Source organism: Buteo buteo, chromosome 13 (genome assembly GCF_964188355.1).
Source record: "Buteo buteo chromosome 13, bButBut1.hap1.1, whole genome shotgun sequence".
Taxonomy (NCBI): Eukaryota; Metazoa; Chordata; class Aves; order Accipitriformes; family Accipitridae; genus Buteo; species Buteo buteo.
This window is the reverse complement of record NC_134183.1, coordinates 19,836,421-19,860,431: the sequence shown is the minus strand read 5'-3', so window position 1 is coordinate 19,860,431 and position 24,011 is coordinate 19,836,421. Positions and strand designations below refer to the sequence as shown.

Below are 24,011 nucleotides of genomic sequence, written 5' to 3'. Positions count from 1 at the left end.
ACATAATTCCAAGTTAATCAAATGCAAAACATTAGGAAAAAGCCTACAGGAAATAAAACGTGCAATATGTAATGTACACAAAGTTCAACACCCTGAACTCACACATAGCATGATCACAGTGCCTGAATTTAAAGGCAGTTTAAGGCCTTTAGCTTGCTCACTCTTCTTCACTGTACCAAACTTCTTCTGCATTAATGGAGTTTGTATGCCATCCTGTCTACCACAGGGTTTAGGGGAGATTTTTCTGCTAGAAAAGCTCAAATTAAAGCAATTCAAGATCAATTGTTTGCTTTGAAAGGAAGGTTACAGCTGTCATTCTGATACTAACGTGTGTTGTGGTATCTCTCGTCCATAATGCAGGATGTGGTTTCCATAGAAATATCTTCTTACATCAGTATCTACAAGCCCTCCAATTATTCCCTTTTGGTCATCTCATGCAATCCAATAAAATCTTTTCAGAGCTGGGAAATAACTAGGCTCAACTACTACTTAATTACTTGGTGAGAAGAAAACGAAAAGGACAATTAGCAAACAAAAGCTTTATTTAAAACAAAACACAAGATGGAGAACATGTGTCTTGCAAAAAAAATTGTATCTTACCTTAAGAAATCTCTCCAGCGTTACAAATTATGAACGGTCAATTACAATTTTTAAGACCATACTGAGATTTTGCTGATTTTTGAAAATGCAATTATGGCATAATTCTAAATTGTTTGGTGGCCTTGTCTCCAACTAAGCCCCCGGGGCCTGCTCTTTTTCTGAATCCTTTGCATTGCTGAGTATTGCTTGCACCTTGTTCTAAGTCCTCTTGTTCAGGACCCCGTGAGTTTAGAGTCCCTGCTGTTGCTGTGTCATCTTTTTTTGCTGTGTCACCTCCTGCCACTTTCCCAACACCAGGAATATATTCAATGCTCTGAAATTAGAACCAAGACAGAGGGAACACCAAATTATACACAAACAACATCAACTGTGACTTGATCCTAATACAAAATGCCACTGTCAACCAAGACCACCATAAACGTGCAAGGCAAGAAACTTAGCTGCATTGTTTGTATAGAACAGCTTCACTCCTGCTGCTCTGCCTGAGTTCCCAGAAGTGTCAGCACAAAGAAAACTGGGAGTACACAGAGCCTTGATCTGGCTGGGTGGGCTATGAAGCCATGACCACAGCACATAACGCAAGAGCGTGGACCACAGGGGCCAGTGCTGTCATAGCTCCCCCAGGAGACCCACGTCTGAAGAAAACAAACTGATTTAATTGTGCAGCAACCAAAATGTGCTGGGGAAACAACCCCTACAGCTCTTTGTTTTGCTTCCACTCGTCTCTCCTTTTTCTTTATTACTTGAAAAAGCTTCATTAGTCTGATTTGTTTTCTCAAATACATGTACCCCTAAATAGATTTAGGCTTCATTCAAACCTCTCAGCTTGTTTTAGGCCTTCATCCTGCAAAAAGCTAAGCACAGTCAGATCTGCAGCTCAGTAGTGGGATAAAATAATTAGGACAGTAAAGAGCTTGGCTTACGCATTCTTAAGGTGTCACACTCAAGCCCATGTATAGGCACAGGAAAAATCACAGTTCAGTTCAGAAAGCCATTGCATATGCAAACCTTGAAATTTCCTGTATGCCAGCTTAGTTACACTTCCCTTATCTCGGTAAGGATCAAACTAAAACATTTAGCGAAAACTATCCTGTAGTCTTTAGCCTCTCAAACTACAACAGCTATGTAAATTAGCTATATGAATCAATTATACGTGTACATATATATATATTATACAACTATGATTACCCACATAAACCTATGAGTCAGGAGTAAAAAAACACCTGTACTTGTCTGTGATGGACTCTCATATTTAAACCTCACTACTTCACTAAAAGGGCAAAAGGCCACCAATGAAAAAGAAAGTCATAAAATAGCAAATTAGTCACTGTACCTCATTCATCTGGTCCACATCTGATTGTCTGGGTTTACTGGTTTGAGCATTTTCTATGTGAGAGCTCACTTCAGCCTCTAGAGAAATGGGGTAAATAGTTTTGCCCCAGAAAGAGATTAAAAAGGAAAAAATGTTAGCAGACTTCCATGGCAATTTTCATTTAAAAAACACACCAGAAAAAGCCACCTGAATGCTACCTTCAACCCTCTTGCCTTGCTTTGTCAATTAACCAAACCAGGGTGCCTGACGACACTACCACAAAAGACCAAGGTCAACAACTGTACTGGAAACAAAATGTCTCTGGGTCTTTCTTAGCTTGAAAGTTCTGCTAAATAGATAATCCATTCATCTCTTACACCCAGAAAACCCATATCCCTTCCTCCCTTTCAGAAAATGCAGATACTCTGATCAATTCAGATAAAGGATTATAAGCAGTCATTTGAAATTGATTTTAACTCTTGCTCGGTCTGCTTATTTTTTGCATTATCTTCACATTTACATGCTTTATGTATATTACTAAACTACTTCAAAAACAGCTCATTTCACTGCCTGGTAGATTTAGCAACTAGGACCAAATCATATTAAATAATTTCTGTTCCTCCAGTCAGCCCCAGAAGAGAAATGTCACTGTGTTCCTGTTACTGAGACTATTTGTTGTAAATAAATCTCTCCATTTTTGAAACAATAGGAATTAATTCAGAATGAATGATTGCAGCTATGTGTGACAATATGCTAAAGAGCTTTATTTTTATAGATATATGTACACATGGAGACCGAAATATATATATCTGTGCACATCCAAACTGAAGTATCAGTTGCAGTAAACGCAGTGCTGCAGTTTACCCGTACTCCCACTAGATGCCACAACATAACCTTGCAAAATTCAAAATTCTGGTCTCAGGGTTATAGAAACCTTTTTCAGAGTATCTGTGATTGCAGAATTCTTACAACAACATTAATAGTATTCAAGCCTGAGTGCTGGGGGGGGGGTGTAATACGAGCATAATTTTCAATTTTTCTTCTCAATAATTTTGTTCCAAAATATAGCATTGCAAATGTCAATGGGGATCTAAGAAATCAGAGGAGAATAAGACTTGTCTATTTTCATAGTTGTTGCCATAGATCCAGATTGGAGCTGACAATATTGAATTACATTGTGTTTTGCTTTCTACATAACAGAGCAAGTAGGAATGAAGCACTGTGTTCCCAAGTGACGCCCTAAAGATAGAATCATAGAATCATAGAATAGTTTGGGTTGGAAGGGACCTTTAAAGGTCATCTAGTCCAACCCCCCTGCAACGACCAGGGACATCTTCAGCTAGATCAGGTTTCTCAAAGCCCCGTCCAACCTGACCTCGAATGTTTGCAGGGATGGTGCATCTACCACCTCTCTGGGCAACCTGTTCCAATGTTTCACCACCCTCATTGTAAAAAATTCCTTCCTTATATCCAGTCTAAATCTACCCTCTTTTAGTTTGAAACCATTACGCCTTATCCTATCGCAACAGGCCCTGCTAAAAAGTTTGTCCCCATCTTTCTTATAGGCCCCCTTTAAGCACTGAAAAGCTGCAATGAGGTGTCCCCGAAGCCTTCTCTTCTCCAGGCTGAACAACCTCAACTCTTTCAACCTTTCTTCATACCAGAGGTGTACCATCCCTCTGATCATTTTTGTGGCCCTCCTCTGGACCCAATCCAACAGGTCTATATCTTTCCTGTGCCGAGGGCTCCAGAGCTGAACGCAGTACTGCAGGTGGGGTCTCACCAGAGCAGAGGGGCAGAATCACCTCCCTAGACTTGCTGGCCACACTTCTTTTGGTGCAGCCCAGGATACGGTTGGCTTTCTGGGCTGCGAGCGCACATTGCTGGCTCATGTCCAGCTTTTCATCCACCAGTATCCCCAAGACCTTCTCAGCAGGGTGGCTCTGAATCCCTTCATCCCCCAGCCTGTATTGATACCAGGGATTGCCCCAACCCAGGTGCAGAACCTTGCACTTGGCCTTATTGGACCTCATGAGGTTCACATAGGCCCATTTTTTGAGCTTGTCCAGGTCCCCCTGGATGGCATCTTGTCCCTCAGGTGTGTCAACCACACCACTTAGCTTGGTGTCGTCTGCAAATTTGCAGAAAATCTAAATGATTGTGTGTGTATGGAACACATAAGTGTACAACTCCAGTGGTTTCCATTCTATGCCACATCATTTTCCTCTCTGTGTCCCTATACAAGAACTCTGGAAACACAAGCTTCTCTTTACACGTATGGTAAGCAGCACACTAGGTCAGATGATAAAGGATTCTTGCACTCAGAAAATGTTTCTGCTTTATCTACTCCTAACAGATAGCATGAACCCGTGGAAAATTCTCTTGCTATTTCCTCACCAGCTATCAGACAGAGCTATGCAGGAGTAATGCGGCCTTTAGGACAAAGCAAAACCACGGGAACTCTCCCCTAGTTTTAGCAGGCATTATCTGTCCTGCACTCTCCCTTGGTATTTCCCTGGCTGCATAATATGCAAGCACAAGAAGCACACAAGTAGGTTCCATATGTAAAACAGACATAATAAATGTATTACACACTGTTTTAAATACTGTTTTTACAGTGGGTTGATTTTCCACTGAAGATGGATGAAATAAAGCCTGTTCAGCATATTCGGTGTAAAAGAAAGTGATGCCCAGTGAGCTGTGCACCAGAGTGGAGAATATAATTTAAAAAGCAGATTTTTATTATACATTTTAGTGCCAAATTCACTTGCTTCTGCTTACTTCCACTATAAAGATCACATTGCAATTCACAATCCATATAAATATATATAAACACAAACACACACCCATTTCTGGTTTATACTTTCCCTCCTTCCTCTTTTTCTAGATACGAGATATCTCATTTATGTGCAGAACTGGCCAAGGCAGTTCCCAGGCCTCATGTGTATTTTTTACTGACAGCAACTCTCGTGGAATTATATTTACCCATGTTTTGGGTTGTTTCTCTTCCTTTGTTTGTTTTTGTAGAAGATGGCAAAAAGAAGAAAAAAGAAAGTATACCCTCCTCCAGGATACACTTTCTGTTTGCTGATCTGATCACAGTTCTCTTCAATTGCCATTAATAAACTGAACTTAGCAAGATGGATTAAAGGAAAGAGCAACACCAGTTTTTGTTGGTTTAAAGCACGAGGAACATAAATATAATGGCTTCAGAGAGAAACCCAGCCTAGGGCTAAATTCTGACTTAACTCTCCCATGGGGTGCTGCAGACAAGATGAAACACAATGTCTCAACTGAAGGTCCCCAAGCCAATAGAAAGCAGGATGGATGTGGGATGGCATGGGAGCAATTTGCTCTGCAGCACTCCTTGCTGCACTTCCAGGAAGAGACAATGTGCGTCCTTTTGGAACCTAATGCTTATCACGGCTTGTGTGCCTGCAGCAGAGGGACCTGTCTGGACACTCAAGCCAGCTGAACAGATTACATCAACAAGATCCCTGTATGAATTGTCAAAAGGTTTTCCTACTCTGGTGCTATCTTTTGTGAAGTAGGCAGAAAATGCTCCCAGCAAGAAGGATTTACCCTGTAGGAGGGCACTCTGAATCTTCCAAAAGCCATAGTGAAAATGTTTGTTTTCATCCAAGAATGGTATTGGCAGCAATTTGAAGGTAATTAAACACATTGCCCATTGGCAATTCAAATTTCTTCTTTGTAATAATTTCAAAGAGAAACCCCCTCTCTATAACCCAGACATCGCGTTGTGCAACAGGAATTTTTTGGGCTAACTTCTACCCTGCTGTAAGTGCACTGCAATGGGAGTTACAGCCACTTCATGCCAAGACCATGCTTTGTTCAGTATCTCTCAGAAGCTCTGTAGTTCAATTTCATTACCTCAAAATTTCTAAGAATTGTCCTGTTTACTGGGAAAAGACCAGTGAACTGGACTGCACACTCAGTATTTTCTGCATTTGCAAACAACAGAGAAACCACCTATCTGTTATCACAACCTAACCCTTGATTTTATTTCTTATCTTTATATAACTAACATGGCCAAGTTCACACTGTTTATTTTAACTCACTTCCTGAAGGGGATGACTCCATCTGAATTTTTAACCAGATATTCACTCGCTGGCTCCAATCTCCTGGTGCTTCCACCTCCCACAGTCGCTTCTGCTCCTTGGGATAAGTCTGCAAGAATTTCTGGCAAACTGAGTAGGGGAAACCAAGGGGTAAAAGCATGAATGAGTGAAAAGTGCAGTGGAAGAGGGAGTGTATTCTATCCCCGACATTCTCTCAGACCTACTTTCATTAGTTCCTTTGGAAATATTTTCTTGTCTCTTCTCATCTTCCTTTTTTTTCTTTTAGCTGGGGGTTTTAGGAAAAGTCTGTGTGGAATGACCTGAACACTCACAAGTGAATCCTGTCCATCTGCTTCAGTCTAGATTACTTCCTTGTGAGCACAGAAACACAGGACTTAAAATGACTTACTGAGCCACCTTCTTCTGGCACTGCATCACAGAACTATCTCCAGACACTTAGCAGGTTTTACACTAACAGCAGTAAGGGTTTTTTCACCCTCACTACTCTGAAATTAAAGGTGTTTCAGTATCTTCCAGCTTTAACCATTAAGAATGCTACTCTAATTTCTATTTATAAACAAAACCTTTCTATCAGTTTGTTCTTAGGCCAATACCATCCTCCATTTTACTACTGCTACCCTATACTCTGTTGCTGGAGTTCATTTACTTCTTTGGGTGTGGAAAACAGGAAACAGGAAGAACTAACAGAGGAATAACAGGGGTACCTGTATTAGATGTATGGTCACCTTTAGAAACCATATTCCACAGATTCCCATCATTGTCAATACATACTGAACATTAATATAATTTGGATAAACAATCAAATTTAGGTTTGGGTATGTTATCAAACTGAAATCTGTAGAGGAGGCCTATGTTGTAGGACAAACTGTTCCACAAATTTAAAGGGGATTTTTAAACTTTCCTTAACCACCATTCTATCAGTTCCATCAGCTGTACTAAGACAGCAATCTGTAGACAACAAAATTATTTTCATGCTCTCCTCTGTCCATTGTAGCTCATGATACTACAGAATGGGTAATTTATCTTCAACATTCAGTTGAGTTTAACAATGGGATGTCAAAGCAAAAACCCGAATTCTGGTATGTAAACATTTGCCTTACAGTAATGAGCAGATCGATGTCATTAATTTTATTGAAGGATATCCAAACTAAATTAAACATTTCAATAAATGCTACTGAAAATAACACATATGCCAAAATAGACATATCTGCTAAATGGCTTTTTACTTGCTTTTAGGTCTCTATAGCACATTAAATAACATCCTAGTGAAAACTGTGCACATTTAGTACAGCGATTTAAAGGGTTGCATTCTTTTGTCAAAGTATGAGAGTGTGGTTCCAATAAAATTAAAAACAGGCAGTGACTTCAATATACTCAAAATTTAAATTTACAGCATTAGTATTTTTATAAAAGTAGGACCCAGAAAACCTAATTAGAACATGATATAAGTCAAATTTATTCACTATTAGCTCTAAACTTAATTAAGATGAAAGTATAGTCTTACAATATATCACTAGTGTTAACACATAAACAATGCAGTTTTATGATCCATAATGTCTAACCCATTGATGCTTGCCATAGGAAAAATGGATATTATTGGGAGCAGAGAAAGAATGTTGTCAATACTATTCCTTCCTGAATTTAGAAGTAGTAGTACCTCAGAAACTCATGGGGTACATTTGTATACATTGAGGTATATTTGCATACATTCAATGGCACATATTGACCAAGAGAAAGAACAGATATAGTCAAAATTTTGTTGACACTTATTAGGAAATGGCTGTAAAGTCATAAGTGAATAGAAACATCTTCCAAAAAATGACAGAAAAGACTGTATACCATACAGAGAGCAACTTTAGGAAAAAATGCTTTTCTAAAGAAAACAGTTTTATAAATAATGTGAGCACAGATATTTTCTGCAAATTTTACTAGCAAAACCAGAACTTCGACCTGAACACAGAGAAGACGTATAACTACTTAGTGATCTTCTAAAAGTGACAAATGTTCAAAGACAGTCAATATGAAACACGAAGTGATGTGACTGGATGAATGAGCAGAGCCTAGGTATATGGCTTATTAAATCTAATTTCTTACAAATGCAGTATCTACAAGAGCATTATGTGCATAGTGTAGGCTTGACAACATCTTATAATTCTTTTCCCTGTGGTGTGAAATAAAATGGGTAAGTCACTGTCTAGGACAATGACACAGTTCTATTTCTAAGAGTGAGATAAGAATGCAAAATGTCAAACATACAGTATGATTTCTATGCTTCTCATTGTCTTAGATAAATATTGGCCTACCTTGCTACAGGAAATTCCAGATGTCTCGAGAAAAGTAACCATTTGCACGCTAACAACAGTTCAGTTCAGACAAGTGCACTGAACTCCTATATAGTTAAGAAAAACCTACCAAGACCATATTGAAATTTATACATTATACATAACCCTTACCTAACATTTCCACATCAAATGATTTACCTTGATACATGGCAGCAGAAATAGGGCAGCTGATCCCCAAGGCATCCTCAGCCATGAAAGACTGACAGAAATCATGCAGCATTTTCATCCCTAGGCCATCTCTTCTGTACTTTCTCCGGACGAATATAGTATCCAAAACCGGCAGCAAGTAACATTGACTGGTTGTACCATCACATAGGCTCCCTGAAAGCAGACAGTAAAAAAATACATTAATTTGAAAACAAAACCAGTATTGCTGCACTAACTGCTGTGTGATTCTAGCCACAAATACTGCCCTGATACCTTTCCATGGGCTATGAGGATGACCCCAACTGAAGTGCATTTGCATAGACAGTAAAACACTTTCCAGGAGGAAGATTTGTGCCATCAAACTGAGAGGACCTGCTTAACATGTGGTTTAAAGATCTCACCACAGTATTTTCCAGACTCAAATTCTTCATAATCAGACCATCTAGGTACACAGGCAATGTATGTAGGAAAGTTCACTTAAAAGATATAACTGGGCTATACCCGAAGAGGCATCATTATTCTGAATGTAATCTCAGTATATTCCTTTAGCTTTTGGCTATTCTGGTAAATCACCCCACAAATTCTTTTCATGAAATACACTGAACCACACAATGCAGCATGATCTAAATACTCAGAAGGTCCATATTGCCTGATGCAGCTGGACAGTGAAGAAGGCTTCCAGAGAAAACTCCCAATACTGTTGAAGCTAACAATTTCATAATGTCTGCAGGGAGAGAAGAGAGGCTCTCTTGGCCTCTGCATACATTGCTGTTGTGCATTCCCAAATGGTGTGATAATACTCCTAAGTATGAAACTTGACTGGCCCCATCATTTACACCTCCTTTCTGACTTTTACTGGTCAGAAAGTTATACAACCCTCTTAATCCATATTCAGTCTTTGATCTTCTAGTTCAGTAAATTCCACAGACAACTGTACAAAAGAATATTTCGTTCAGTTATCTGTCAACACATACTCAGCAGTCATCTTCAACCCTTTGTTGGTAAGAGAACCACACAAGAAGTGTTGGGGTTGCTCCACCTGAAACTGGAAACAGATCCCTAACTGCTCATGCTCACGGTGACTCTGGGCCAGAGGAAAGGAAGTCCATCACTTGATGAGTATAGACACTAATTAAGGCACTTGGGTATAAAGTCATAAACAAATGAGTAGAGCATTTTAAGAAAATACTGTAAGTGCGCCTTTGTAAGTCACTCAATTTCTACTGAGTGGTAATTTATCACACATGTACCTGCTTCTAGTTCATTGCTTGAACTGCTACTATCAGTGTTAAACTAGGGTTTTCACTCAAGGACAGTCCTTGCTAATAAACACATTAAGTCAGTCACTTGAAATCATGGGGACATGACATAATGCTTTATATGTGGACAAAATACAGACTCAAGTATAAGCCTCCAAACTATTAAAACTCAGTCCTCAGTGAAAACTGTCAAAAAAAAATTAGAACCAAGGGTTTTATTTTGCAATCATGTATGGTAAACTCAAACTGGAGTCAAGAGAAAGTTGATTAAGAACAGACATTCAGGGTCCAAAATTGTAGTGTCACCCTAAACAACTTAGGGTCCTATTGCAGGAGGTACATTAGCAATTCACTGTACAACTTCCATTCAGTGCACAATACCATAAAGACAGAACCTCAAACTACTTAGCATAAGCATTCAACCCTGAAATGAATGACCAACATCAGTTCACCAACTCCCTACATATAGGATAAGGTCACCATAGAAACATCTTGCTGATTTATTTTCATTGTTAGAAAATATTTATAAAGATTTTATGCTGCTTCTATGCTGGTACATGGCAATTTAAATAGAAATGGATATCCAGGCCTTTAAAAGAAAAAGATAAAATTTTCTTAATTTGTTGCTTAAATCTCATCAAGACCTTCTTGGTTTTCTTTCTTACCACTTACTAGTGTACCACTCAGTCTAGTTTTCAGTGTCTTGACACATGAAACTTTCATTGCTTCACTTAAGACCTATTTCACAGTTTCACAGATCTCCTATTGAATGGCTGTTCCTAAATTCCAGTATAAGACTTTTACATAATAGAACCATTTTTTTCTTTATCACAACCCCACAGCTATCTTAAACTGAGGTCTGCTTCGGTTCCTTGAGTTGGTGTCTAGTGCCTTTTGCTGATAGTTGCCAGGCCTGACTTTGATTACTCTCTTTTCTAGGATGACAATTCAGCAAAGCATACGTGACTATATTTAATTCTAGACCCTGATTTGTCAAGGCTGTAGCTCTTCATTTAGCAAGAATCCACATCACACATACTCAGCCATACAACAAGAGTATGTAACTACATAACCAATCAATTCATATCCAGGCTTGGTCTGCCCCTGCTTAATCAAAGTGCATGCTTAACTTCAAACACGTGTTCAAACACATTGTTGGAAAAGGATGATTTGTGGTGGTGTTTATAACCTTTCAATATTTGTAACACATGATGGGTAGTTACCCTTTTTTCATGAGCCAAAAAATTGAGTATATCCCCAGTCCCATTGTTAGCTGCCAGCCCAACAGAGATGTTGGATTCCAGCAGTGTTGCACCATACGTTCTAAGAAAGGGACAAACTTTTCCTTATGAAATCAATAGCTTTAAGAATTCCTTCATGTTGCAAGGGTCCTTATAAGTTTATTACTACCTCATATAGTCTGTCTCCTATAAATCCTGATGAGACTGCAGTACAGCAATCCCAGGAGCCAAGTGATTTATGTCTGTGCTCCTAATTTTGTGTTGAGAAGACAACAAAAACTTGTAATGTTTAAGGCACTGTAAATAAAGAAACCAAGAAGCCATTCTTCACCTTGTCCCTGGGAAACATATTAGAAGTCATAGCCCACAGCCATTTGAAACTAAATAAACAAACAAACCAACCTTTGGAACAAAGGCCACTTTGTCTCTAGTTCCCATCCAATAGCAAAGAGGTTACCATAAGCTAATGGTGGCCCACAGGTGACCACTAGGCTCTCACATATTTGGTTCAGAGGTTTGTTTCATTGTTGAAACACACAAAGAGACTAAGTTTTGAGGTGAGGGAGGAGACAGGGAAAATAAGGGCATTGGCGATGGAGATGGAAGTATTCATACAGTCTGCCCTTTGAAAGCCTTTGATCTGTTTGGTTAGGTCACGAGTGCCAAATGACCAACTTATGAGCCAGCAAAATGGTAAACAGATATTACAAGGGCAGGAAAGCAGACACCCATTAGCATTCCCAAAGAGCCACAAACCAGAAAAAAAAACAATCCAGTCCCCACATCCAACAGACCCAAACAAAACAAGGTTGTGCACACTGACTATTTCCCTGCTGAACAAGTTGGCTTGGCACTCACATGTTTGGACAGGCCTTAAGCAGGCTCAGTACTTGTGTAAAGGGTGGGGAATATTTCTGCTGAATAGAACCCAAGGTCAACCCATTGTGTGAGTTTGTATGTGAGAAGAGGAACAAAGGTTCTGGCTTCAATAAAATTAAATGAATTCATGTCTTGACTGGTATGTAGTCATTTAATTTTTATTACAGCCAGAACCTTCAGTCTGCCTAGATATGCACATTAAAAATATTATTGCTAGAAAACAGAGGGAGACAAAAGCAATTATCCAACAAGATTTCAGCTTATTGTCTGTCAGGTTAACTTCAATTCTGATTTAATTTTTTTTCTAAAATAAATGTATATAATCAGTGAAAAATAAAATCCTATTATCTTTCAGGAATTTATTTGTAGAGAATACAACCTGGACCACCAAAGTATTAAAAGAAATTTGCGAACGCTGATATGAAGAGGGGCGTGAAATGGATTTTAGCTTGGGTAGCCACTTGCAAAGACCACTGTCTAAGGCTCTGGGGTAGCAAAAAGCAGAGACTGGGCCACAGTTGCTTTGCTGCCTACTTTATATCAGCTTAGAGTTTTTGCAGTCAGGTGTTCCCAAACTGTGATTTATGGAGCATCTCTAAAGAATGAATGAGAAGCCAACAATGCATTTACTCCTGGATCAACTGCATGTTTTACAGCCTTCTCAGAGGACCCAATTTTGTTAAGGGTGGTTTGACTCACATCACAGAGAACACCATCTTTCTCCACACTTCTACTACTAAGATCTGACAAAAGGGACACAGCGAACTGGGGAAGGGACAAGCTTTGACAATCTGACTCCTTTGCTTTTTGTACCGCAGACAGCTTGGTCTGCAACTGGGCTGCTCCTGTGTGTTATAGTAACAGTAATACATTAACAGTAGGGGGAAAAAAAAAAAAAGCTGTATATAAAAAATGAGGTTTGTTCTCTTTTATTCTTAAAGGGACTAAGACACTCCTGGCTCATAGCATCCTCCAACTTCCTTACTGATTTATTTGCACTATGAATTTTCTACATTCTCCTGACATTTATGTGAAGGTGGTAAAAGTCCATTTTCAGTAATTACTAGTCCTCAGTAAATAAAAAAGAAAAACTTTCAGGGAATTACAAGGTCTCGCTGCACAAAAAATAGTGTCAGTAACCATAATCATTAATCCTATATCACTACACAAAACATTCTTTTTGAGGTTTTCACACAGATTTAGAACATGCTAAGAAAAAAATCTGATAAAAATACTTAAAAGAACATAAAACATATCTCAAAACCAAAGTATCTATATGAAGGCTTTCTGCAAAATATTTCATATTCAGGTTGCTGTCTGCAACAAAAGGTACAGGGACAGGGAACTGTCATTTCGTGTTGTACCTTTAAGTAGCTACATTCAGTGAGGTCTAACTCCTCAGCTGTCTAATATGGAAGCCGCTGACATAGATAAAATTGGAGACATTTATCTTGGCACGTGACAAAGTGTCTTATCAGCCTCATTAGTGGCTTAGTATGTCTCATCAATCTTTAGTATACCCAGTGGTAAATGCTGCATGCCTGTCATTGGACAGGAATAGGCACATACCAGAGAGGCTAGGTTGATGATCTGTGTAGTCATGAATAAATTTTGTTTTAATTAAGGTGTCTAATGCTCATGAAAAGTGATAGCCTTGAAGAATGAGTCTTCTGTTTATCTACACAACAGGTGCAGGATGGCCAGTGTCAGTAGTTGCCAAATTGTCTCAAAACCTTGACTTGCAGTTACTACATCTCTGAGCAAGGCGGGTGCTCAAGACCATCTGTCCCTCTTTAGCTAGACTATCAAAAGAGATCCAGTTAAGATGGATGGATGGATGTGTGGAACTGGACCAAAATTACCAAGTTCACTTTGTACAGGCCACCTAGGAACTGGCAAATGGAAATGACTTTACAACATTGCCAAGATAGTTAATTAGAATCACTGAAGTCCATTGAAAATTTAGTTCGCATAACGGCACACTAAATCTGTAGCAAAGATAGAACAGACTCTCTCCTCCTTGGTCACCCTTTCCATGATTCACCCAGATGACTTATGTTTGAAATAGCCATGCTCCACAGATCTGTTCTGGCTTATTTGGCTCCACTGAAGCATGGTTTTTGCTGTACCGTAGATAATGGAAAATTCACAGATGAGAAATACAGTTGAATACAACATCAGCATCAGAGTCTCAATTACCTAATGAAGAAAACAAAACTATAAAGAATGGCCAGGTAATCGCAGAGCATGGAAGTAAAGGGAATCTGAATCACATGGTGGGCACAGAGGAAAATAGTTTCTTCCTAGGACCAGAAGCTGTAAGAGAGGTCCAGCACAATGTAAAGTCCTGTGCTTAAGCTGCCCCTACTAAATGTTCTGACCAGGACAGTAAAAGGAAAAAGAACTTGCATTATGATTAAAAAAAAAGAAAAGTTAAAAAAAATATCTAAAACAACCATATGAAATACAACTTCTAAGAGAAGATATTTATCTTAGCCTGGTTTGGGCCTAATAAATCCATGGCTCTCCTAGAAAGTAGAGAGAATAGGATCAGCCAGAGCATGGCTGGTATGAAATTGAAATCACAGAACTTCAGAAAAAGGAATTATTTTCTAAATGCATACAGCAAATAGCAAAAAGGGGCAAAAACAATCAGTTTCAAGCTTCCCGAAAAGACTTTGGCAAAAGACTGCAGTAATTTGTGACACAGGCCAAAAACTAACAAATATAGCTGCCCAGAGAAAAAAACCGCTGGCAACAAGAGACAGATGCTGACAAAGCTGGACTTGAAGAATTTGTATTTTATGTGGACCTGGTTTAAAACCAAACTGTGACTCTCAACTTACTCAGAAACAGTTTCAACTTGGCTAATACTCCACCCATAACAGACTACTGTGCAAATTTATTTTACTGAAGCATGAATCATTACAGCCCATACAAGTGTTTCTTTCCAAAAGCTTTGCTCAGAAATATTTATGGACTTAAAGGAAAATGTACTATGGCAATTGAAGTGTTTGCTGATTACAAACCAGTTCACCAGCATATTCACAGATATTTACAAGATTCTTTTATTATAGAGTGAGACTTGATTCATCAATTATAGTACAGTAGCACTGTACCAGCACAGTGGTGTACAAGCTACACCTTGGCGTGAATAAGGATTTTGCATATCCCAAGGCAGCAGAAGAGCAGAACACCTCTTATTGCTGCTGGCCTTTGAGAGTCTATCAGAAACGGCACCTTCAGACTATCCTCTGGAATCCTAAGCAATCCATACCTGTACAGCTCTCAAGCTGTTTCTTATTCTCCCTTTTTGGACAGATGGCTACCGGTTGCTGACTTGAACAATAATTTACCTCCAAAGATACCAACTTCTCTACATTTAAGCTGCTGGTATCAAGATGACACCCATGAATCTTAAGCGCAGACTGGTAACCAGTTCCTACATGGGGGTACATACTCAACTGCATACCTAGAGTTATTCTAATGAAGCCTTTTCCACTCTAGACTGGTTAACAGCAATGTACCTGCATTAATACAAACTCACTATTTAATAAAAGACCTTTGCTAAAGCTTATACTGGTGGGAGTATCCCTAAAGAATCAAATACATTTTGTTTCTTTTCTATACTAGTTAATCAATTAATGATTAAATCAATAATCATCCTTTAAACTGGGAGTACCACAACTGGACAAAGCATTCCAGGACTGATCAAGTGCACACACCTTCCTCTACACAACCCAGCCACTGCTTCTTACACATCCAAGGTTATTGCCACTTCTTGCCACCATCCATTCCTGATACACTGGTTTTCCACTGTGAACTGTACTCCTTTTTTCAGGTATCATTCTTTCCAGGACGCAGTCTTCCATTCTGTGGGTAGGCCCTGCATTCTTTGTTCCTAGATGTACGACCTTCTACTTGGCTGCATTAAAATATATTTTATTGGGATAAGCCAGTACCTCAGATCACTCAGTGCAACTGAGAATAGAGTTTGGAACCATTGTGTTAAATGAAAGTAATATGGATGGCTTCCAAATTCTGGGAAGGTTTGTTCCCCAGATTCATTCTGAGAGAGATTTGATATAAAAATGTAAATTAGAGCCAGGATTATTTATACTGAAAGATAAACAAAAGGATTACATTTCTAACTATTAGGAACCAATGGAAATGTGTCTCTAAAATGACCTTACCTTTCATCTTGACCGAGTAAAAGGCAACAGCCTCACCATTTCTCCAGAGTATCTTGGCACACTCGGTGGCAGAGTGAGGTAGAAAGAATGCATCATTAGCTGAACTCCCTTCCAGCATTCCGAAAATAATGTAGTTCAGAACAAAGAGGACAATCCTTTCTCGAAATGTCTGGACCTTAGAGAACAAACAAAAACAGACCAAAGAAAAATGAAGCAGAGAATAGTATTTTGTGTTTCATAAAAGGCTTCCAAATTAAAAGGGGCTGGGATGGAGGAGGTCAGGAAACATGTACACTTAATTTTGGGAAAATACTTCATTAATTGATTCAGACAGAATAACAAAAACAGTTTTTCCCAGTGTTCCACCCTCTATCCAGAGGGCATAGAATAATTTAGTAACAATTTATGAAGCTTGACGTATCTCCTGTTGTCACAGAGAGGAATTCTAAAGCAGCAGGAAAAGAAGTATCTTGATTGTAGTCACAGCAAACTAGTCACAGATTTGGAAACAGGATCAAGGCAATCTAATCCTACCCAGAAGTGAAATAAAGACAGGATTCACTGTGTTATCCTGGTCACCTCTCCCCTATCACCTGTCTTGCCACAGCATCAAAAAACTTTAGTGAGTCAGGACCTTACTGAGGTAGGCACTATACAAAACAGAATAAATACAGTCTGTCCCAAATAGCTTATAATCTAGGTGTAACATGAACAGTTAGTTTTTATGCTGTGCTTCTTACTAGACAACCAACAGGACAGGGAGATGGAGGAATATAAAGGAACAAGATCATATTGGTCATCAAGGTAAAAAGTGGTGCCAACAAGCTTTATATGAATGCTGAAAAAGAAAATGAGAATTTCCATAAATAATGACAACTTACCTCTTAGCAATGAGCTAGAAGGGGCAAGTTTTCTATTTTCAGGTATTTTTTCATTCTCTGTTGATACAGCAGATGCTTGAAAGCCCGAAGGCCTGTGTTTCTGCCCCAAGTTCTATCTTGCAAGGATTTGTATCTCAAATTCCCTCCAGTTCAGTCACCCACAAAAAGCCTACTTAATTCAGTGAATAATTAAACTCTATGTACGGCAGATATTAGGGAAAGATGATAAAGGAACAGAACCATTAAGGACCAAAGCTGGACACAGAGGGTTGGATAGGAAACAGAACTGACTTAACAACCTCATGGCAACACAAATCTCATATGCAGTAGGCATCAGATTTCTTAGTTGAAAACACACTACAGGCTACCCAAATCTCTCAAATTACGAAAAAGTAGTTGTATCCTAAGATTATTTATTGGGAAAAAGAATTACAGATATAGAAACTATTAAATAACAGCCATTTCATAAAATGAACACAATATAAACATTACCCAAGGCAAAAAAATTCATAACGAGCTAGATAAGGCGTTGTTCTAAAGGGTAGTAACACCTCCCATCAGTCAGTCAAGCAACACTAACATGAAGAGTTATTGCTAATGTAGTAATTTGGTTTATCTGATTATTCCTTTAGTAGGCAGTGAGGGTAAACTAAAAACAAAACAAAATAAATCCCACAAATTAATCATAAAATGCATGCAGAAAACTGTTTAGAGAGGATTAATGTGCATGTCATTGTGAATGGGAGACATGTGAAGTACTTGGTGAACCACATAGCCCAGATCCCCCAGGTTATAAAGCATGAGCTATAGGAGACCAGAGACAATTACATATGATTGTTCTAGCCAGGAAGTTCCAGGGTAAAGGCAACTGTTTAAAATAGCATCCTTACTGAAATTAGCCCATCTCTAGAAGGATCAGCCGTCTTTAATACATCTTCAACAGGCCACCAACACTGGTTCAAATAAACTGCCAAAACTACAAAAAGAAAAAGACAGGGGAACACATTACCTGCAAATAAATACAAAGTTTGTTCTGAACCTTTCCACAAACAGTCTCAGATCTACTTCTCCCTACAGCTGACTCCAGTTTGATCTGCTGTGAGACAGCAGAACAACAATTGTATTTCAATTTCACCTCTGTGTCCCTTGATATCCAATTTTCAGTACCACATGAGGCATCAAGTGAAGATAATTTTTCTCAGGAATTGATGTGATTTTGGTGTGAAAACCTGTGAGCCATATGAACAAAGCACTTCCTGCATAATATCTGTTCAGTAGCATAGTAAGTTTGAGCGGCATTTGGGACAGAGAGCGCTACCTAGCTAAAGGTTACATTTTTGAAGTTTCTTTCAGACTTTCCCCTCTCCACATGCTTACATGCCCATATTTGCACCCACGCAAGTCAAACACAAAAGTTTTCATATCCACTTTATCAAATAGCTTTTCAGATGCCTATGTGACTGAATTTCTATATATCTATACTTTTAGCATACAGACTCCTAAATCTCTACATGGACATTTATTCACAGAAGTTCAAATGCATGCAGAGAGGTTTCTATCAACAAAGGACAGACATATGCACACATAAGTAAGATAGACTTTTGCTTAAGTGCAAAGTGTATGACCAACCTACATGTAAGACAAGTCCTTGTGTAGGTGTTATGCAAAACTTGCACCCTACTTCTTCCCATCCTTCCTGAATCTTTGACATATGCAGAAACAAGTATTTAAACCCTACACTCACATGTTCATCTACAGAATTCATTGCCTGCCATTAGATTTATAAGAGAAAGACTGAAGCAGCAACAGTGACACTGAAATTGCTCCAAAGCCCTGTTCAGAAAGAAAAGCTTTAACACGGGGTCATTTCAAAGAATAGAGAATAGATTTTAAGGGTTTAGATTAGGTTTCAGAATGAACACAGAAATCTGATCATTTATGACCCCCAATATATCAAGCAGCAAATATTTCAGCAAAAACAATTTTTATTATCCATACAGTGGTGACATCTACCTAAAGAAAGTACATGGCCACAATTTCAGGATTGCTCAAGAACACCAATATCTTTACTATCTTCAAATAGGGCAGTTAGCACCCCCATTTTTAGACAAAAGATAAAACACAATATAGGAAGTATGTCGCTAAGAACAGCATGGAGTTCACATCTCTTGAGCCCTAAGAGAGTACACCATCTACTGGTTTTCTAAGCTACCTAACTAGAGACAAACGTAAGAAAGTTAAAAGCCGTCTATGAGTTAGACTCAAATTCACACACAAGGGTGTGAAATGGCTTTAACAGGACTCATCATTTACCTGTTTTAGCCTCAGGTTATACAAATGTCACTGATGCGCACAGGTCAGTTTTCCCTTTTTGCTTCAGCCTCTACCAGCTCCCACCGGCTTTAAGGCTGGAGATTCCGCTTAGCTAACTTATATTTCAAATAAATTATTAAAGCATGTGCCAAAAAGCGTTACACTTTGTGTACTGGGTTAACAATGAAGTATTGCACGCAAGGGCAGATGCCTGTTTACAGCACCAGATTCAATTCATTAAATATTATGCACTTACTTGCATGGGAGTTTCATACTCTTTCTGTGATGGATTCAATCTGTTCCCTCAAACCCTTCACTCTGCTTTCAAATGCAGGCAGCCACTGCTCCATTACATATCCATGAAACATGCAGCTACAAAGGGAGCTGAGTCAGACAAAGGGGATATAATGGGCCAAATGCTGACTTTAATGGGAGCTGCACAGAGGTTTGGCACATAGTTCAGACATATACAACACACATAGTAAAGGTCAGAAGTTTTAAAAAGCTTTGCGGAAAACAGGAAGATGCATAACCATGTTTTAAGGAGCTACTTTTATAGAATATTTACTGTGCTATTCAATAATTTAAATGTGTGGAAGGGAACACTAGTTGACATAGCAACTGTCACATCACATTACTTGAGCAACCTTATCTATATGGATGCCTTCCTTGAAGGAAAAACATTCCTCCAGATTTCATGCAAACATATGTACTTTGCTTTTTGTTATCATTTTTCAAGTCAACATCTGGTCCACAGTTAAATCCATCCATGCTTCCCCATATTCTCATTTTCATTTTATAATCAACTTTGAGGAACACTATTTCAAATGCAAACATGTTTTCTGAGACCACATGTTCCTTCACTCTCCTTTCCCAGTCTTGTTGTTCTTTCCAAGACATTCAGTTATGTTCACCTGATCATAAAAGATCAAGTTATTGCCAACATTAAGCTACACACATCACCTGAACCCTCTGAATCATGATGTATATGATTACAAAGATCTCGCAATTGCAAGAATTTATGTGCTTGATCTTGCAATTGTAAGACTAGGTGAAACGGATTAAGACCAATATATTTAAGTTCACAATTAATACAGTATATACATGCTTAGCTGGGTGGCTTGCCCTGTAAGCACCAGCTGGCTAAACCTCAGTACTTTGATCACTTGCAGTCAGACAGACATATTCAGAGTGTTGCAAGAAGCTGAGAGCCTGTGAAGCACACGATTCCATACCATTACAGGTATTCAGAATATAGTACTGAAAAACACTGAGTTGAATTAGGCAGTAAGCATAATGCAACTGTGATTATGAAATGTCTCCTTTTGCTAGGCAAACACGGATCCCTTCCCAACCCAGGTCTGGATTATATTTTTACTTTCTAGGCTATGCTGGCCAAATGTTCCCACACTGGTGTGCAGCTATTTCAATGAAATGTGCACATCAGGACTCTACACACAGAGTAAAGCAGAAAAATTAAAGCAACATCCAGCTTGGTACTGCTTTTTCCCCAGCCTTTATCTGAATTGCTGAAACGCATCCTTCAGTCACAAACTAAATTAAAGACAATGCTATACGAGAGATGTAATTTGAGTTTGTTTAATAAATATAAAATGTACCAGTGCTTTACTTTATCTAAAGTCACCTTTACCTTAATTTTGGCAGTATTTCAGTTTGATGACACACTTACAGAGGCTGCTTTTGCCAGATTTCCATCTTGGAAGGAGAATGGTAAATTACCCCAACAAGTAGTTCCACATAACCAAGCCTAGGTCAGCTCTGATAAGAGAGCAAGCTCAGAGAAACTACATTAAACTGCATTCTGTAACGTTGACACAGCCTGAATAGCTGTGTCCCCCAATTCCTTGTCTTTACAATGGAATAAAAGCATTTCTCTCTCTCTCCTAAGAGCCTTATTGAAATAAATACATCAAAGCTTGGGAGGCATGCAGCTGCTGCAGTAACAGCAGCCATTCAAGTATCTAAGATAGATATTTTTCCCGCAACCAATTACATTTTCTTCTACAACTCGAGTTTTACTCAGTGATTTGTTGCAAATGTCTTGTGATAAATGTTCCATGGCACCTAACAGTTATTGTAAATTATTATATACAGCATATAGAAAATGCTACAATAAGGTATGTTTATTTAGTGTTATAAAGATGTTAATCACCCATGCTATGCTTTGTAAGCCCTTACAACACAATTTACATTCTCATAAAAATATCTGTACAGATATGCTAACAGAACAGAACACTTAGCCCATCAAAAATAAATTAAAAATGCTCCCAACCAAGACCAAGTCCTATGGAAAAGCAACCATACCCATTTTCTCTTTGAAATATGCAGGTCATTTCAGACCACAAGCTACACATCGCTTCTGGACAACCCATCTAATCACAATGATCACATATAAATCTCAGTGTTGGAATCAACCCCTCTTTAACCCATGTTCAAGAATTAAATGCCATCAAACTTTAAAGCTCTTCACAGGCAAACTTGTAGACAGGCTGCTAAATTCAGTATTTTTCCAGAGTCTAAATTACTAGAATTTCAAACATAAATGATTAGATAGACAATATTTTCTTTGGGAACTGTGGGAAAATAAGTATATTGCAGTGGATATTTATTTCATAAGTATTATAGACATCATTTTACCTATGCAATACTTAACCTTTATAGATGTAAACACAGATGAAGCTGAAAGAGGAAATCCCACCACATATGAACACAAGACATACAAGGCATACAGGTTTCTTACTGAGATTAAGGTACTGCCCAGGTATGTGGTTAACCCAAGCAATTGTCAAGGCTTTGTACAGAGTTCATTTTAGGAGGCAAGGGATGTTGGGGAGCCACCAGGAGCAAAGGTGGAGATGTTGGAGTGAAGCTGAAGGAACCGATGGTGTCAGGGATAGAGCTGGAGAAGAGAACTAAATTGAAGAGGCTCTAGCCAGGGTTTTGGCAGTCAGCAGAGCCACCAGAGCAGAGGAAGGTTGTGGCTCTTGGGAGCAATGTGATACAGTCTCAGAGCATCATGTGAGCTCTGGCAGAACCAAGCAATGAGGATTCTAATGCTTCTTGCTGCTTCACTATCCACACCACGACCCGAGAAGTACACAACTAAACATGCCCTACACACTTACTAGCTCTATCTTCTACTCTGTTTCCAATTGCTTCTCAGTAAAGCACCTCTACCCAGTGTACCCTGGGACACCCTTGGCTGCCTTTCCCGACTGCACCTCAGCAATGTCCACATGAATTGCAAGAGGAAAAATCAGTGGGCCATGTTTGCAGTAGCAAGACTAACACTAATAAAACTGAATTCAGAGAGCAAAACATTTGGTGCAGAGAACCTGATGTTCACAAATTCTAGCCTGGTGCTGAAAACAAAAAGCCCATTGGAGGTTGGGGTACATCAGTGTGCTTCTGGAGTGCACCCTCTAATTTCATTTCAGCCAAAAGTAATCCACACACTCTGAGACTGCTCCTTGATATGAACTGAAGCACAGTACATGGGGACAATCAGGAAATTTGCTTCTAAGAGCACTCCTGGTGTGAAGTAAAACTAAAATGCAGACACACTGGACAGCACATGAGAAAGATAAGAGATCAACTACAGCAAGACTGTTTGCCTCTCCCATCTGGATGAAACTTGAGTTCACAAGAAAAGTTTAAAGCTCAAGGGAGGGGAAAAAAAAATATCATGCAACCTGTTTAGTGTTTTAATTTTCTGCCCATGTCATTAACTAACAATGACTGAGTTAATAAGTACTGCTTTTCTCTGAAGGAATTGGTTTTGAAACAATTTGATCTGTTCACTAGTCAGAACAAAAGGTCACATAGGTAGCCAAATCCAGAAGGACTGGCCACTTTTAACACAGTCTGCTGCCTTAAGAGTCAATTCCAAATCTGTTGAACTGTGGGAAAAATATTTGGACAAAATACTTCAAATGTATATATCCATATGTATAGGTATGCATCACATATACAAACACCCCAGCAGACTTTAGAGAACTAATGAAAATTTACTAAAACTCATATAAAGAAAAAAATCACATCAGTCAGTCAAATTTGATGTGTGTAGGAAGGCTGGCCACATGTTTATAGCATATAAAATCCAGAAACAAAGAACTTCCAGTAAAATCCTTTAAATCGTACTTTTACAAGGAAATACTAAAAGCCAGATGATGTAGGCTTTACTTAACTAACTAGACTTACTGATCTCTGTGAGACTGTTTCTGTGACTATGGGCTGGTGACTTAAGCTAAAGTTTTGCAAGGGGGTCACAGTAGTCAGGCAGTCTGTTGTTTATAATATAATAAGGTGTTTATTCTGCTAAGTTTAAGCTTTTAATGTAGACAGCTATCATATAATTTAGGCTCCCACGTGTACTTGTTTGACTTGTTCCTGTGGGAAATAATTTTTTCCTTGTGTACATGTATCTCATTAATACTACTTGTTCCTAATACTATTAGATCATTTAACAGAGTATTTGTGCCAAATGCAGTTTCACCTGCATTTATTTAATAATTCTTTATTTTTGCATTGTAGTTGTTACAGATCCCCATTCCTCTTGTGCAGCCTAAACAAACTTAATGCTGTTTTCAACTATGTTCCTTTGAATGTGAATCAGTAGGTATGCACAACTGCACTTATAGAACAAAGTTTGGCCCCCAGTGTAGACACTTCTCTCTATTATCACACCACTGCCTATCTCGCTTCAGAAAAATGTTAATGGAAT

At 38.7% G+C, this 24,011-nt stretch overlaps 1 protein-coding gene across 4 annotated transcripts in view; it reads right to left on the bottom strand.

The window, feature by feature from the left end:
• Positions 1–530: 530 nt before the first annotated feature.
• LOC142038980 (protein FAM169B-like) overlaps positions 531–24,011 on the bottom strand; it is a 40,885-nt gene continuing 17,404 nt past the window's right edge. For 2 of the 4 annotated variants that reach the window (XM_075045023.1, XM_075045024.1), the window contains exons 4-9: positions 17,845–17,930; positions 16,074–16,248; positions 8,493–8,675; positions 5,992–6,120; positions 1,934–2,010; positions 531–913 (exon numbers count right to left, since the gene is read on the bottom strand). In XM_075045023.1, the coding sequence (XP_074901124.1) occupies positions 692–913; positions 1,934–2,010; positions 5,992–6,120; positions 8,493–8,675; positions 16,074–16,248; positions 17,845–17,930 (872 nt within the window). In that variant the 3' untranslated portion in view covers positions 531–691. The remainder of the gene's footprint in view (positions 914–1,933; positions 2,011–5,991; positions 6,121–8,492; positions 8,676–16,073; positions 16,249–17,844; positions 17,931–24,011) is intronic. The other 2 variants (XM_075045025.1, XM_075045026.1) reach the window with 1 other exon arrangement.